This window comes from Hipposideros armiger, unplaced genomic scaffold (assembly GCF_001890085.2).
Source record: "Hipposideros armiger isolate ML-2016 unplaced genomic scaffold, ASM189008v1 scaffold_38, whole genome shotgun sequence".
Classification (NCBI taxonomy): Eukaryota; Metazoa; Chordata; class Mammalia; order Chiroptera; family Hipposideridae; genus Hipposideros; species Hipposideros armiger.
In genome coordinates this window covers 2,290,376-2,307,548 of record NW_017731388.1, presented here as the reverse complement: position 1 = coordinate 2,307,548, position 17,173 = coordinate 2,290,376, and the positions used below count along the sequence as shown (strand labels likewise).

Here is a 17,173-nt window from a genome sequence, read left to right as displayed (position 1 = left end):
CCAGCAGGGGCCTGGCCCTACACTTTGATCACTGCGCCATTGAGTGCCTTGGGATATTTTGGACAACAACGTGGGTCCATTTGCCTAGTTTTGTGCAAGTCGACAACCCTGGAAATGGGAGTGGGGGAGGGGTAACAGACCATGGTGGGTGGGGTCCTTAGGAGCACAGTTTACTGCCTAACGCTGCTCTCGGTTGGTACATGCCTTGCCTGGGTGCCCTTGTGTCTAAATTTTTCATTGAATGGCTCGGTGTTGCTGCTTTAAAGGAGAGGAGAAGAAAGGCCTAGAGTTGGACAGAGGGGTACCATCACTCACCTTTCCTTCTTCCATGCTTGCAGGGTATGTTTTCCATGCAGGGTTACTATTACGATGACCAGTGAATCAAGATGAAATGGGCTTCCATCAGTTTAGTAACTGTTTTATTGAGGGTATATTCAGTGCAGATGGCACCAGCCCAGGCGTGGTGCAATTCTCAGCATTTGGGCTTTCTTCCTTACAGGGGGAAGGAAAGCTTGTCTCTTTGGGGGGCTTGCATGCACACTGGCACTCTCATGTGGAATTGGCACCGATTGCTTTTGGCTTTGCTGGGGTGTTAAGGTGCCTGGGATGGAATGCTGGCAGAGAAGGGGAAGAGGATCTGTGTTTGCCCACGGGCCTGACTGTGCCCGTGGACAGCTCTCTGCTTGCCTCCTCCATAATGCTGCTTGTCTTCTCTCTTTCCCAGGGCTCCACCAGAGTCACCTCGAGTGTCCAGCCCTATCCCAAGCCCATCAGGTATGCTGGCCTCTGCGGGGCAGGGGGCAGGGGCACTGGCAGTGAAGTCACTGTGGGTGTTCCTAGTAAGTCATGCCTTTGGGTGTCTGAGACCCAAGTCATAAAGCCAGTGGTGGGGAGCGTGGGCAGATGTGAAAGCTACAGTGAGAGGGTGCAGGTAGATGCCACTTCGAAAGGGTCATGTTTTGAGTCCTAGCTTGAAGCCAGCCTTCAGCTGTATTCTTATCTACCTGCATGATCTCATCTACTTTTTGCAAAAACCCTTCAAGGCAAGTATTTGATTCCCAGTTGGCAGATGAATAAACTGAGGCTACGAGAGATGAGGTGACTTGTTAAAGGTCTCACACAGGAGACCCAGTGCCTTGTTGATGCAGAACCTCTTTTCCCTGCATCCAGGCTCCCTGGTTCTCTGGCTTGGGCCCTTCCCTCTCTGCCTCACCTTTACCCCTCAGATTCCCGAGACGAATGAGAATCTGGCTCCAGGAAGATGGGGCCCCAGCCAGAGAAGGCCTGGTGTGTGGATGAAGCCCCTGGCAGATAGTGGCTTAGCTGCCAGCTGATCACAGATCTGAGTGGCCCTTTAGAAGATTCCCTACTCGCCCTACAGCCAAGAACCACCTTGGGGTGGGTGGGTACAGAGTGCAGTGCTGAGGTTGTCCTGTGGTGGCACTGGTCTGTGTGGGGTAGGCAGTGGCCTGAGGTAGGAACCCCACCTCCAAAGGCTGCGGCGAGAAGCTTATCTTAGGCATGAGGAATGGCTGGCACTCAGAGGTCAAATTTGCGTTGTGTTCCTTACTGCAGCTCATGGATGGCCCTTCTGCCATTTGGTCCCTGTTATTGCCACCATGGAGAAGCCTCATGTCACCCCTGGCACCTCCATCTCCAAACACATTTGGGCTCAGAGTTAACTCTGGTGGGAATGTGGATTCTGCCCCACTTTTTGCTGTCCTGGGCTGCCCTCCCCAGTGCCGCCCCATCACTTTGAAATACCCCAACGCTATTCCTCCCTCTGCGCCTCCAGTCTCACCTTTACCCTGCTGTAGTGAAAGGTTATCAAAATGAAATATGAGTGTTGCCCACCTCGGATAGAGAGGGTAAGTAAGCTGGTGATAGGGTTAGGAGGTGTGGGGGTGGGGAGCTTGTGAGGTCCCCTAGACGCTCCAGGTGGGCTTCAGAATGGAATTTCATTGTCTCAAGATCCATTTCCCCTTCCCATTGGCACCCCAGTGGGCACCTGGACCCTCCCCCGGAAGAGAAGCTGGGTGAGGTGTCAGTATGTGAGCCTCTACCTCCTCTCACCCAGTGTCCAGTCCTGGGGGCTCTCCCTCTCTCTGAGGAGCTCAGATGGCGCTGGGTTGTCTGGGGGCCACCTGCCACTGCAGCAGCATCAAAAGCTCTGCACCCTCTGCTTCCTGGGCCCTTACAAATTGGGGAGGCCACTGCCACAAAGCCGTTCTGGCAGCGGAGGGAGCTGTGAGATGGGGAGAGAGCCAGGGAACAAAGGGCAGGAGTCGGCCTGCCTCCGGCTTGCCTCCGGGGAGGGCTGGAATGCGTGCTGTGGTCTGGCTTACCTGGAGCCCAGGTGAGCGTGTCACCTGAGCTGCCCCTTCGCCCTAGCGGCCTCCCGGCCCACTCCACAGCTCAGGAGCAAGGGGAGGGCAGCAGAAGGCTCAGCTCCGGGATGCTGGAGAGCACCCAGCTCAGGCTCTCCTTCCTCTTCCGGAGCCGCCCCGGGATCCTTTGAGAGACTTCTGCCAGACCAGGTGGCCACAGTGTGTCGGGAGGCAGAGCTAGATTCCTAGATGCCTGGCCAGCTCTGGCCCTGGCTCTGACTTCTGGGATCGATGGTGAAGGCAGTGCCAACAGGATTGATGGGAACCTAGGGTTGGTGTCATCACTGTTTGGTTCTGATGCGGCCTGAGATCCTTGCCAACCTCTGCCCAGCTCTACTCAGGTTGGCCTCAATGGCTGCACTGGCTTTGCCATGGGAAGCGTTTGGTCTTGGCTCTGGGTCAGGGAGCAGCCAAGCCCCCTGGGTTGGATATGAGGACAGTGCAGGGGGTGCAAATATCTGGCCCTTGCCCTGCAGGGGCCGGGATCTGATCTAGATCTCCTTCTCTGCCTGTCTCCCCAGAAACATGAGTGTGAGCCGGACCATGGAGGACAGCTGTGAGCTGGACCTGGTGTATGTCACGGAGAGGATCATCGCCGTCTCTTTCCCCAGCACAGCCAATGAGGAGAACTTCAGAAACAACCTCCGCGAGGTGGCCCAGATGCTCAAGTCCAAACATGGAGGCAACTACCTGGTGAGGACAGGCCTCTTGTCTGTGTGCCCAGTGCCTCTCCGCCCTTTCTGCTTGCCACCTCACTGCTGGCATCCCTGGGCCAACTCTTCGTCCTCTCTTCTTTCATCTGCCCTTGGTCCTGGCCTGTCTCATGGCCTGACTCTGCTATAAGGAGTAATATCTGTAGCTGGAATGCAGCATCTAGAACCAAGTCGTGTGCATCCATGTGTGTGTGTGTGTGTGTGTGTGTGTGTGTTGACCAGAAGGAGAGAATAACAATAAGCGCTCCTGTTATTGAGCGCTTGCTATAAGCCAGGCCCTGTTCCAGCTGCTTTCCACGTATTTAACCTTCAGGACAGTCCTAGAAAGCAGGTTTTGTTAGAGCACAGAGAGGTGTGGGGTATTTACCTAAGGTCACAGTGTGAGGAAGTGGCAGAGCTGGCACGCCGTCAGCACCTCGGAGAAGTCTTAAGGCAGAGTTGTGATAGAATGCACCTAAAGGGGACCTTGTGTTGCTGATACTGGGATTCATACCTAGCCCAGGAGAATCACTTAACGAATGTGGATGAGGTGGCCACCGGTGGTCTCCTCTAATGTCAGAAAAGCTGGCCTGGAACTTGGACTGATCCTGGCCCCAGATGAGGTCGCAGGCCCACTTTACAGAGAGGTGCATGTGGGCTGGACCCATGGATCAGACTGTGCAACCTTGAGGGGCTGCCCTGGGGTGTTTGAGCAGAGGCGGCTACAGGAGGCTGTATTAGGTCCCGGGGCTGTTGTAACAGATTCCCATAAACTAGGTGGCTTAAAAGAACAATTTATTTTTTCACAGCTCTATAGGCTGGAAGTCCAAATCACAATGTCGGCAGGGCTGTGCTCCCTCTGGATTCTATACGGGAGCACCCCGCCTTGCCTCTTCCTAGCTTCCAGTGTCTGCCGGCATGCTTGGTGACCCTTGGCTTATAGCTGTATCTCTCTAGTCTCTGCCTCCATCATCCCATGGCCTTGCTTTTTTCCTGTGACTCTCTGTGTGTCCTCTCGTCTTCTTATAAGGACACCAGTCATTGGATTTAGGACCCACCCTAAATCCAGGATGATCTCATCTCCAGCTCTTTAACTACTTACATCAGCAAAGGACCTATTTCCAAATAAGGTCACATTCTGAAGTTCCGGGTGGAAGTGAAATTTTGTCGGACACTATTCAACCCACTACAGAGGCCCATCCATCAGCTGTGTCGGGCGTTGTTAAGAACCTGGCTTTAAACGTCAGAAAGTCCTGGGTTCGAATGTCGGCTCTCCTCTTACTAACTACCTGATATTGGCCAATTAGCCTCTCCAAGCCTTAGGTTCCCCATCTGTAAAATGGGTCTAATAACACTACCCACCTCTTAGGGTTGTTGAGAGAATTAAGGCAGCTAGTAGATCTAATGTCCTTAGCACGGGCCGGCAGGGGTGGACACTCCAATGGTAGCTGTTGTGAACATAATAAACCATGTTCCATTAAGGGGCTCAAGAATGCACTAGAACCATCAAGGTCCTTCCTGATTTCCAGAGACCAGGATTTCATGGGTCTCTGTGCTTTGCCACCCTCCTTCCATCCTGTCTATTCCAGGTCATGAGGTCCTCTTTTCTCCCGGAGACAATGCAGTAGTCTTTGAGTTTCCTGGGCAGTCAGGTAGATGTGGAGACAGGAAGTCCAGAGATTGGGGGATTCTCATGGGATATGAATAGGTGTTGGAAAGCATCTATTGGGAGACGGGTGTTGAGGGTCTGAGAGGGACCTGCCCAGGGCGGCCTGCACCCTCTGATGGAGGGTGTCCAACCCCAGAGTCATTGCATCTTCATGGGATGAGGTTCTAAAGTCAACATGTGGAATGGAAACCAGAGATGGCCAAATACTTAGCGTTTAACACCACCGGGTCGCATTCAGTGTGGGGAGATGCCCACACAGGGTGGCACATGAGACCCGAGACAGGTTCCATTCCCGTCTCATCTTCAGTTCAGGATGCCTGCTCACTGAGGGGAGTGGCTGAGTGTCTGTTCTTCTCCCTCTCCCTCTCTTTATCCTGAGAACCTGTAGTTGAGCTCCTGTTGGTCAGTGTGTGTGTTTGATGGGATCCCACGAAGGCTCATGTGTGGCTAGAATTTCCAGCAGGCGGGGAGAGCGAGCACATGAGCCTTCTCATGATCTCTTCTGTTCCCTCCCCCTAGCTTTTCAACCTCTCTGAGCGGAGACCCGACATCACGAAGCTCCACGCCAAGGTGAGCCCATGTCCGGTAGGGGTGACGCTTCTACCTGCCTGGGAGAGCAGGAGAGATCGGTAGGCTGCTTTTTCCCATGATTCCCATGTTAGAATCGTGGGGAAAAGTGCTGTGACAGTTTGCAAATCCTATTCAAGGTTACAGTGCCATCTTCTATTTGGAAAATGGAAAAGAATATATTGTTTCCATAATAGAAATTACAGGAAACAAAGCTTGATGATACAGTGATTTCCACCCAGGTCTGTCCCGCCCTGGGAGGCACATAGAATCTCTGGAGTGAGGCTGGAGCTGTCAGATTTTTAATTTTATTGAAAGGTGTTTTGGATTTCAACTGGCAGGGAATGGCTGATGGAGACCTTCTTACTGCCAGCTTTCACCTGCTTGCCTGGTGGGCTGTGTGCGGGGCTTTGCACAGATAGCTGCTCCCGGCTCCTGGATTCTGGTGTCTGACACTGTGTGACCCTGGGCAGTCGACAGACTTCTCTGGGTCTCCGTTTGCGTCTCTGAAAGTGGATAGGCTGGATTAGATGTGCCCTCTGGGCCCTTCCAAGCAGAGGTTCTCTTTTACTATAAAGTTCTGTGAGGTTAGAAAAGTTTTGAGGCACCAAAGACTGCTGTTCAGATCTGCTCTCTGTCCCCTTCATGCTTCTCTGGGCTGGCCTGGAAAAGCAATGATGTGTGTGTCTAGGGCCTGGAAAAGAGCCAGAAACAGCCAGGAGCCCTTCACTGTCCTCTTTTGTCCCAAGCAGGCCTTGGGGTTGTTCTTGGGAAGAGAGCTTGAGGGCAGTGCTGGGGACCCCAGCATGTTTTGAGGTCAGAGTCATGTGGAAGGGACCTGGGGCCTTTGTCTCCAAGCCTTTGGTTTATGCACATATGTGAGAAACTGAGACTAGGAGAAGGGCCATGTCTGACTTGAGGCCCACAGTGAGCCAGTGACAGAGCTAAGACGCAGGCCCAGGGTCTCTGGTCCTGGTGAGTGTCCTTTACCTCCACACCCCACCTCCCAGCTGAGATGATGGACAGGGCAGGAGCCAAGGCCCAGCTGCTGGTGCCCACTGCTGGCACTTGGGGTGTGTGCTGACTCTGCCGCCCTGGTTGACTATCTGGGCTTCTGCCACTTCTCACTCTCATCTTGGGCCGCAGGTACTGGAATTTGGCTGGCCCGACCTCCACACCCCAGCCCTGGAGAAGATCTGCAGTGTCTGCAAAGCCATGGACACTTGGCTTAATGCAGACCCCCACAATGTTGTCGTTCTTCACAACAAGGTTAGAGCGGGGGCTGCAGGTGTGTGTGTGTGTGTGTGTGTGTGTGTGTGTGTGTGTGTGTGTGAATATATTCTTAAATGAGTGTATGTAGACCTGCCTGTATCTGGATTGTGTGAGTGTGAAAGTCTCTGTGTGTGTGTTCTCCTTTCTAGGGGATGATAGATTCTGCCCCAGGGGGTACCCCCAAGAAGTGGGGGTTACCAGCTTGTGGGTCTCTAAAATATAGTGGATGATCAGCTGTGTTTTTTCTCTTTGAGACTCAGCCCCCATTCTCTTCCCCCTCCTGCATCCCCCTACCTCATCCTGTCCTTTAGGATCATACCCCCCTCTCCAACCCCTGTTCCCCTTTCCTCCAAGACGTCTAAGCCTTAAAAATAAAGGCTTTTGTGTTTTGGGACTCTTTCAGGGAAACCGAGGCAGGATAGGTGTTGTCATCGCAGCTTACATGCACTACAGCAACATTTCAGCCAGGTAAGAGGGCCTCTGAGCCTCCCATTCTCTGAATATTGATGGTAGGGACGCCCTGCCCCCACCCACCCATTGCCTCTCCCTTCCTTAGGGCAGGAGGATAAAGACATAGGGGGTGACAGGTGCTGAGGTTGAGGTGGAGGAGCCCACAGAAAGAAGAAGGTGCCTGTCCAGAGCTCAGAGGCAGGAGAGAGGAGAGCCCACCCCTCCATTGTAGGTCCTGGTTGGGGCAACCTTGGGAGACAGGTCCATCCATAGACACTCCATACAGACAACTTCTTGGGGCCACTTTTCCTTACCAAGCTGCCTTCTGTTTCCCTGGGTGAGCAGATAGGGAGTCAGAAAGAAATGTTGGGTCAGATCTGGGTCCAGCAGAACCATCTAGAAGTCCTCTCATCAATTTCCTGTCTCTGGCCTGTAGGGTCCTCTTCCCACGTAGGTGTTTTGGAGCAAGCCTAGAAAACAAGCAGTGGATGAGTCCCACTCTGGTCCCGTTTTGCAGAGAGGCAGAGGAATGCACCCATTTATTTGTTCATTCATTTGCCAATAGTTATTGAACAGCGACCGTGGCAGGCGCTGTTCTAGGTGCTGGGACTATAGCAGTGGGCAAAGCCAGGCCACCGTGCTCATGGACATGAAATAAGTAAACAGGTTCATCAGTCATAGCAGGTGATAAGTTCTGTGAAAGAACGGAGACTAGAGTAAGACAGTGGGAGAGGGGTGACGTGGTCAGAGGAGGCCTCTGGAGGAGGTCATATTTGAGTAGAGACCCCATCAAGTGTGTGTGTGGGGGGGTAGGGCTGGAAGGACCGAGTCATTTAAAGTCTGGGGACGGAACTTTCCAGGCGTCGTGAAGAAGGACAAAGGCCTGTGGTGGGAAGGCAGTGTGAGGCGCTGGCGTGTTTGGAGCTGAGTGAGTGAGGGGACGAGGAGTAGGAAGTGAAGCTTGAAGGCGACAGAGCCTGGGGGACAGGCCTCTTCATAAGGACTTTGCAGTTTATTCTAAGAGTGACGGGAAGTTGTTGGGAGGGCCAAGAAGCGGGGAGCTCTGTGATCTGTCCATTTAAAAATGATCTCTCTGAGTGCTCTTCGAGGATAGGTAGAATGTTCTATGAAGGGCTTGTCAGTAAGACAGTAGTTTTATGACTTTAAGAAACCCAATCCAGCCTAATCTTTGCTTATTGGTGAGCACTTGCTGTGTACCTACTATGTGCCTACATATGCCAAGCTCTTTATAGATGTTATCTCACTTGCTCGCCATAACAAACTTCGAGGAAAGCAATTCTAACCCTCATTTTCATGAAAAGAAAATCAGGTTCAGAAAGATTAAGGAAGCTGCCCCAAGATGCAGGGCTTAGTAGCTAAGTGGTCGACGAGGCTTGGCTCCAGAGCTCCTGGGCCGAGCACCGCAGCACCCAGGATGGAGAGATGCTGGGCGTCACAGCGCGGGTTGGCTGGGGGATTCTGCAGGTCTGGAGAAGCTGGGGTGGGACTGGGGGTGGCAAAGGGGATCTTGGACTTGGGAGTTAGTTCATCTGACCACTTGTCTTCCCCTCAGTGCTGACCAGGCCCTGGACCGGTTTGCCATGAAGCGATTCTATGAGGATAAGATTGTGCCCATTGGCCAGCCATCTCAGAGAAGGTGGGTCTCCTGGGCTCACAGCCCAGTGCACACCTGTGTGTGTGCATTGTACCTGGGGACTAGCCTTGTGTACCCATGGGGGATGGGACAGCATGCCTAGATGGGGATGTACCAAGCATGCATGTTCAGGTGCCAGCCCGGAGGGGTGTAAGCTCAGGGACATGGGTAAGCCCATGAGCAGCTGGATATGCCCACAGGTGGGCAGGGCAGGTGGCTCCTGAGGCTGGTGCTGGAGAGCAGTGAAGCCATTGGTGGGGGACATATTGTTCTGGGTGTAAGAAGGCGGCTTGTGTAAGAAGGCAGGGCCATTCTTGGTCCTTGCAGTAGGATTGCTTCAGTGTTTGGATGAGTCTACAGGAGGCTGATGTCACTACCGCATGCCTTGGGGCAGTCACAGACGTTTTCCATAGGAGTCACCTTCTGCTGGGAAAGCATTACAAATTTTACTGGGGCCTCTCAACCACGTGGTCTCATTGGTATCCACAGCAGCCCAGGCAGGAAGCAGGAAGGAGGGATACACTCATTCACTCATTTGGCGAATTTTAGGCATTCTTCTATATTCCAAGCACTGGTGATGTCTAGTTGAATAGGACAAAGTCCTTTGCCCTTAGTGAGCTGATATTCTATTGAGAAGGGTGGACATTACACAAGCAAATATACAAACAAGACAATTTCAGATAGTGATTGGTGCTAGGAAAGAAAGCAAAGAGTGCTGCGGAGACGAGAGCTGATGGGGGGAGGGGAATGGGGCTATTTTCATCATTGTGTCAGGGACTACATCTCCGAGGAGATGAATTTGAGCCCAAAGCTGAATAAGGACCAGCTACCACAGGACGATCGAGGGCGCCTCCGTTTTACAGGAGAGAAGCCTGAGCCTAGGGAAGGCACTCCACACGGCCAGGGTCCACAGCAAGCAGTGGCAGAGCTAGAATGCGCTCGGAGGCCATTAACTTGGGCCAGGGCAGCGCCCCCTCGTTGTGTCATCCACCGTCCTGAGGGCTGCCCCTGGATGTGGCGCTGTGGGTTTCATGCTGTTTAGTGATGTCTGATCCGCAGAAGGGCACAGGTAGTATCAGGATCAGGTGTGCCTTGGGAGGCTGCAGGCAAGTGGGAGCCAGAAGGGTGGAAACCCAGGCCCAGAGTGGAGAACTTGAGAGTGGGACTTGGGCCCGGCCCCCCGTGTGGCCGGGTCTGTGGGTCCGCCACACCTGTCTGTGATGTGTCACACTGGGCTAGGGGCTACGGTGTTGAATCTCTCAGGCAGGGTCTCATGGGGCTTAGCTTCTGATGGGTGGCACCCATGGAAACAAGCCATCAAGGTCATTTCAGATAGTGAGAAGTGCTTCGAAGGGGGTAAACCAAAAGAGAACATGATGGGTGAGAGAGTGATGGGAACCGGCATGAGGGGCTGCTTCAAACTGACTGACCTTTCTGAGAAGGTGATGTGTGAGCTGAGGTCTGAGGAGGAAGAAGGAAGCTTTCGAGCGAAGGCCTGGGGTAGCGGGCCTAGGAAGAGGGGATAGCAAGTGCACAGGCCTGGAGGCCAAAGTATCCCATTGAGTTTTGTAGCCTCTTGGGACACTAGGCAAGCAGGACCCCTTAGCTACAACTCCTGAGTCTTTCCAGGCTCTCCATGCTGAGGTGGGGAGGGGTCCCCGAATCACACTCCATTATCCCCACTTTTCTTGCCTAGCTAGAAATATGCTGGCACTACTGGGGACTGTTTCCGCCATTGTGGCGGGAAGCCCTAGCCAAATTGAGTGAGTCCTTAGGCAACCCAGTTCCTTACATTTGGCATGAGACAACTGGCAGCCAGCTGCTGGGTCAGCTGGATCAGAAACCACATGTCTTTATGTGCAGGAAATTCTGGCTAGGCTGCCAGACACAGCAGCTGTGGATCAATGAGAGCCTTCCCAGGAAGGCGTCTCAGAGAGGGAAGAACTATCACTCAAGTACCTGCTCCTCAGTCCATGGCTTGCCACATATGGCTGGTGGCCTTGGTCATGAGTCTGGCCCTTGACCTTGAAGGATAAGGGATACAAATAGAGGAGCATGGTGTTATGATGGTACAATGTGTCTTGGAGAGAGTGGGCAGAGCAGTCACTTCTCTGAAGCTGAAAACCTGGAGAATGGGGGTCAGTGCTACCTGTCAGGAATGGAATCATTCAGGGATTCCACAGTGCTCGGGGTGTGTGTGTGTGTGTGTGTGTGTGTGTGTGTGTGTGTGTGTGTGTGTACAGTATCTGTGTCTGCCTTGCAGCTCATATCTGCACCCTTGTCTGCTTATGGGTGGGTACTTCTGTTTGTGCCTAAATGTGAAAGTGCAACTATTGGGTTTCCCTTCCATTTGTTGCCACTTTCCTGTCTTCTAGTCAGTGTTGCTTGTAAGGAATAGGGCAGTTGGAGGAGAAGAGGGCAGGGAGAGAGGGAGGGAGGCGCTTGGCCGGCAGCTCCCCCATTCATTGTCCCCACGCCCCCGGACTCATTGTCCCCAGCTCACAGACATATCCTGTTGGCATGATCAGGGGTTTTGATAGGAACCTGCCATTCCAGGTTTCCGGTTTGAGTAATGGGGTTGGGGGCTGGGCAGGGGCCTGAATAGAAGCTGGTGCTGCCCATCTGATTATCTTGCGTGGGTTGTCCGAGGTGGCCCCACCCCAGCCCAGAGACAGAGGCCCGCAGGCCTGGAGGTAGGCCAAGGAGCTAAGATGTACAGTCGGGGACTATTATCATGGTCATGTGGGTTCTGGGTTTACTCACCTCAGAGAGCCCCTATTGGCTCCCTCAGAGTCTCTGATGCTTTCTGATTGGCTCGGCTAACCCATCTTGGTGTCCTCTGGCCAGTCAGAATAGGAGGAAGCACCAGCCATTGGCCGAAGGATTGGCCTCTTGTTCTGGCAGATGCATTGGAGTCAGACTTTTTTCCTCCTCTCACCGCCTAATCCCTGCTTTGTGTGTTCTTGCTGTGTGTCTTTGGGAAGCTAATGACCCTTTCTGGACCTAATTTTCCCTCTGACTAGAAGGAGTGGAACCAGGTTAATCCTTCTGTTCTTCCAACAGGACCTTTTTGAAAAGAATTGGGGAATGTTGACCCTTGAGATAGGATACTTAGTAGAAGTTAGATATCTTTCAACACCAAATGAAATGATATAGAGGGACTTTCATCCACTTCAGCTTGATATAAAAAAGGGAGGGACTGTAATTATTATGCGCTTACTGTTTCCTGGAGTGTCATGTGCAGGCTGACCTGGAGCCTGCGGGTATAAATGGAAGCGTGGTGTAAGGGTATCAGAACTGTTTGGTGGTTGATCAGCCTACCTTGTGTAGTACAGCAGTTAGTGGACATCTAAATGATGCCTGTCAGGGATGTGTGGGAGGAATTTTGGTCCAGCAGGAGATTCCTGGGCTGGGAGTGAAGCAGGAAGGAGATGCTCATGTTGACCACCAGGGGGCGCTGGAGAACTCCAAGTGGGAGTTTGGCTTGATCATACTCCCACTTGCATCTTGCATCTTGGTCTGGACGTGCACACTAGCCTTCCCTACCTGGGGCTCCAGGCAGCAAGGGAGGACTGTGCTGGGCTGGAGGCCCCAGCTACCTGGAGGCCGGCCTGAGGGTGGTGGTGGGGGGGGAGGGCTAGGTGGGGGCGACCTTGGGCAATGTTCTGGGGGAAAAGAATATGGGACGGCTCCAGTGCAGGCCTCCCTGGTTGATGCCACACTGTCTCTGTTCCAGGTATGTGCATTACTTCAGCGGCCTGCTCTCTGGCACCATCAAAATGAACAATAAGCCCTTGTTTCTGCACCACGTGATCATGCATGGCATCCCCAACTTCGAGTCTAAAGGAGGTACGGGCCCCAGGCTTCTAGCTTCCTCTCCTTCCTGTCTTCCATCTCCTTCTCTTAAGAGGCAGCATTGGTTGGTAAAAATGTGGGCTTGGATTGGCGTCTCAACTGCACCCCTTCCTGAGCTTTCTTTAGCCCCAGTCTACTCATTTGCAAAATGGGTTTGATACTTGCAGTGCCTGCCGGCAGATGATGCTGGATGTGGCAATGTTTTGTAAACTTAAAATGCCTTTCAAGTGAAAAGCTAGCATTTCTTCCCCTTTCTCTTTCCATTTCTCCTTCCTCTTTTTCTCCTTCTCTTTTGTACTCCCCCTTCCTTCCTTTCTCCCTGCTTCCTTCACTTTCTCCTCTTCCCTTTTCCTTCTCCCACTGTCCCTGCTGTCTTAGCCCACACCACCCTTCTCTTACAGGGTGTCGGCCATTTCTCCGGATCTACCAGGCCATGCAACCTGTTTACACGTCTGGCATCTAGTAAGTATTCGCTGGGAATGAGAGGCCCGGATGCCGGAGCTCCAAGGCTGAGGACCAGGGTCAGGGGTATGGGATGGGCCCGCCTAGAACCTCTTCTAAGAGAGGGCTGAGGGATGAAGTCAGTGAGGTTTCCCAGTAGCCCGCCGGCAGAGGGGCAGCAGGGAGAAAGCATGCTGCTGCCCCCCTCAGTGGCCTTCTCTCCCTCTGCCCACCCTGCCCTACAGCAACGTCCAAGGAGACAGCCAGACAAGCATTTGCATCACCATCGAACCTGGACTGCTCTTGAAGGGAGACATCTTGGTGAGTTCCGCCCCTCTGTCTCTAGCCCCCGCCTCCCCATTAATTTTTCTCCCCTTCTTCTCTCTTCCTGCACCCTCCTGTCTCTCCGGACAAGACTCCACTCCTGGTGGGCCACCAGCCTTGGGGGTCGTTGGCTCCGAGGGCTCCTGCAAGGGCGTTTTGTTCTCCTTGTCCGTTCTCCTGCCTCCGAGGTCTCTCTCAGGGGACATCCCTTCCCTTGGGCTTGCCTCTTGGTCTAGAACATCTCCAGGGAAATGCCTCTCAGTGGGAGCTGTTACCTCCTGGCTTTCTATTGGTGACACGGACGCCCTTAATTCTAACTTCAGCCCTTCCTCCATCACTTTAAATCCACTCCTACTGTTTCTATTCTGACCTGTATGCAGGAACTTTTTGGGAGGCCGTTCTGTCCCCATAGGATAAGATTGGCCTCTAACTCTCTGCTCTTCTAGAAGTTTCCCCAGAGAGCTCTGAGATCCTGTTTGGTGTTGGTGACCTCTTCCTCACTGGGTTTGGGATGAGCCTTGGAAGCCCAATCTTGGAGCTGATCAAGAGGCTCCCTGGACCCGATTTCCTCTCCGTGGGCCGCTGATGAGCTCTGCTCTCTTTCCCACTCAGCTGAAGTGCTACCACAAGAAGTTCCGGAGCCCAGCCCGAGACGTCATCTTCCGTGTGCAGTTCCACACCTGCGCCATCCATGACCTGGGGGTTGTCTTTGGGAAGGAGGACCTTGATGATGCCTTCAAAGGTGGGGCTCACTGAGTAGAGAGGCAGACCTAGCAATGGATAATTATATCACAGGGTAGAAGAACAGTAATGGAGGGGCCATGGCAGCAGTGAAGGGGCCGCGATTTTCTGAGGAAAAGGGAGGTGGTCAGGGAGGTGTCTCCCTTTGTGTCTTCCCTCTCCCCATTTGAGGTTTTATCTACATCACATTCAGGACTGGGACATAGCCACATCCATCCATCCATCCATCCATCCATCCATCCATCCATCCATCCATTTATCCACCCAGCAACCCACCAAGCATCACTTGTGTGTCTGTATGTGCCAGTCTTGTGCTAAACTTTGGGGATATAAAGAGAAAGAGGTGAGTCCATACCCTGAGGGAGCTCAGTCTTGTGGGAAAACGCGGCCCACAAACATGAGACTATGAAGTGATGCCTGCAGTGATGGAACATACACAGGGCTGGTGGGTGCCCCAGAGAGTGGACACCGTCTCTGCTGTAACTTCACCTGCTATAAGCAGTGGATGGTGATCTGTGAACAGACCGGGCTCAGGCAGAGAGCAGAGAGTGGGGCTGAGACTTGGAGGAGGAGGGACATGATCCCCCCGGTTAGTCTGGCTTGTGTAGAAGGATGTACTCTGTGAGGTACTTTCTCTTGACTGGAACCAGGAGAGCGAAAGCTGAAGATGCCATTATAATTACAGAACAGAATAAAGGTTATCTATCTGTTTTTAAAAAGATTTTTATTAAAAATGGAACTAACAGACAATATTATATTAGTTTCAGGTGCACACCATAGTTATTCAACATTTATATACCTAAAGAGGTGATCACCATGATAAGTCCAGCAACCACTGGACACCATACCATGCTATCACAATATTATTGACTATATTCCCCTGCTGTACATTACATCCCCATGACTTATTATTCTTATTTTTGTTATCCAATTTCTTTTTTTAAATTAAATTTATTGGGTGAAAATGGTTATTAAATTACAGGTTTCAAGTGTACAATTCTGTAATACATCATCTGTATTATCACATGGTGTGCTCACCACCCGGAGTCAATTCTCCTTCTATCACCATATGACTTATTTGTTTTATACCTGGAAATTTTGACCTCTTATTCTCCTTCACTTTGCCCCCCTTTTTCCAATTACAGTTGACACTTAATATTATTTTATATTAGTTTCAGGTGTTCAGCATAATGATTACACATTTATGTAATTTAAGAAGTGATCCCCTGACTAGTCTAGTACCCACCTGACACTATACATAGTTATTTTTCCATATTATTCACTATATTCCCTACACATTACATTATCCCCATGACTACTTTGTAACTGCCAATTTGTAGTTCTTAGCCTCGTCACGTTTTTCACCCTGTTCCCCCAACATCCCTCCCATCTACCACCCCAATAAATCTAGTACCATCTGACACCATTACAATATTGTTGACTATATTCCTTATGCTATACCCTACATTTACATGACTACTTTATAACAACCAATTTGTACTTCTTAATCCTTTCCTCTTTTTTCACCCACACTCTCAATTGCTCTCCCATCTGGCAGCCATCAAAATGTCCTCTGTATGTTTCTGTTTTGTTGGTTAATTTTGTTCCACATATAAGTGAAGTCACATTGTATCACATTGCATCCGTCTTTCTCTGTCTGACATATTCCACTTAGCACAATACCCTCCAGGTCCATTCATGCCACTGCAGGTGGCACGAACCCATTTCCTTCCATGGCCGAGCAATATTCCATTGTATCTATGTACCACCTCCTCTTTATCCATTCATTCATCGACAGACACCCAGGCTGCCTCCACATCTTGGCCACTGTAAACAATACTACAATGAACATATGGATGCACAGGTCCCCTTGAATTAGCATTTTGGTTTTCTTTGGATAAATACCCAGAATGGTATTACTGGATCTTTTTTTGTCTCTTATTATAACCTTTGTTTTAAATTCTATTTTGTCTGGTATAACTATTGCTACCCCAGCTTTTTGTTGTTGTTGTTTCCATTGTCATGAAATACCTTTTTCCATCCCTTTACTTTCCATCTCTGTGTATATTTCAATCTGAAGTGAGTCTTTTGTATGCAGCATATGTATGGGGCTTATTTTCTTATCCATTCAGCCACCTTATCTTTTGATTGGAGCATTTAGTTCATTTACATTGAAAGTAATTGTTGACATAAATAGTTATTGTCATTTTATTATTCATATATTTTTTTAAAAGATTTTTATTGGGGAACTGGGGGGTGGTAAACAATGCTGGGGAATTGGGGGAAGGGGAACAGACAAGTTGCTGTCGTTTTGTTCTTCAGTCTAGTTGTGGAGGACGTTGCTTCACTGGCCCAAGTTGGCACCATCATTGAGCTCTTCTCGGGTGAGGCAGATCAGTCGCTGGCTTCTGGATGGCCGCTCACTGCAGCTGCTGGCCACTCACGCTGGCTGCTGGCTACATACGGTAGCCCATGGCAACCCACTGCCACAGGGACTGCAGCCTACGCCGTCACCGGTGACTCACGGCAGCCCAGCCCCAGGTTGAGCTGTTGTTCAGCATCTTAGCTGTGGAGGGCAGTGTCACTGGCCCTCATATGTGGGATCTGAACCGGGGTCCTCTGGTGTCCCAAGCCAGTTCTTAACCATCGCGCCACTCGGCCGGCCCTATTATTCATATCTTTTATCTTTTTTTTTCTTCTTCTTAAAGAAGTCTCTCTAAGATTCCTTGTAATACTTGTAATTCTTTGTAATACTGGTTTGGTGGTTTAGCTTTTTCTTGTCTGGAAGCTCTTTATCTGTTCTTCAATTCTAAATGATAGCCTTACTAGGTAGAGTGATCTTGTAGGTCCTTGCTTTGTATCACTTTGAATATTTCATGGCATTTCCTTTTGACCTGCAAAGTTTCTATTGAGAAATCAGCTGACAGTCTTATGGGGGCTCCCTTGTAAGTTACTAGCTGCCTTTTTCTTGCTGCTCTTAGAATTCTCTCTTTGTCTTTAACTTTTGCCATTTAATTATAAGCTGTCTTGGTGTGGGCCTGTTTGGGTTCATCTTGTTTGGGCCTCTCTGCACTTCCTGGGCTTGTCTGTCTATTTTCTTTGCCGGGTTAAGGAAGTTTTC

The 17,173-nt window shown here is 51.1% G+C and overlaps 1 protein-coding gene across 1 annotated transcript in view; it reads left to right on the top strand.

The window, feature by feature from the left end:
- TNS1 (tensin 1) overlaps positions 1–17,173 on the top strand; it is a 102,306-nt gene that overhangs the window by 6,838 nt on the left and 78,295 nt on the right. The window contains exons 5-14 of the mRNA XM_019638197.1: positions 725–774; positions 2,909–3,080; positions 5,268–5,318; positions 6,462–6,584; positions 6,991–7,055; positions 8,611–8,694; positions 12,428–12,540; positions 12,948–13,008; positions 13,233–13,308; positions 13,924–14,053. Of these exons, the coding sequence (XP_019493742.1) occupies positions 2,913–3,080; positions 5,268–5,318; positions 6,462–6,584; positions 6,991–7,055; positions 8,611–8,694; positions 12,428–12,540; positions 12,948–13,008; positions 13,233–13,308; positions 13,924–14,053 (871 nt within the window). The 5' untranslated portion in view covers positions 725–774; positions 2,909–2,912. The remainder of the gene's footprint in view (positions 1–724; positions 775–2,908; positions 3,081–5,267; positions 5,319–6,461; positions 6,585–6,990; positions 7,056–8,610; positions 8,695–12,427; positions 12,541–12,947; positions 13,009–13,232; positions 13,309–13,923; positions 14,054–17,173) is intronic.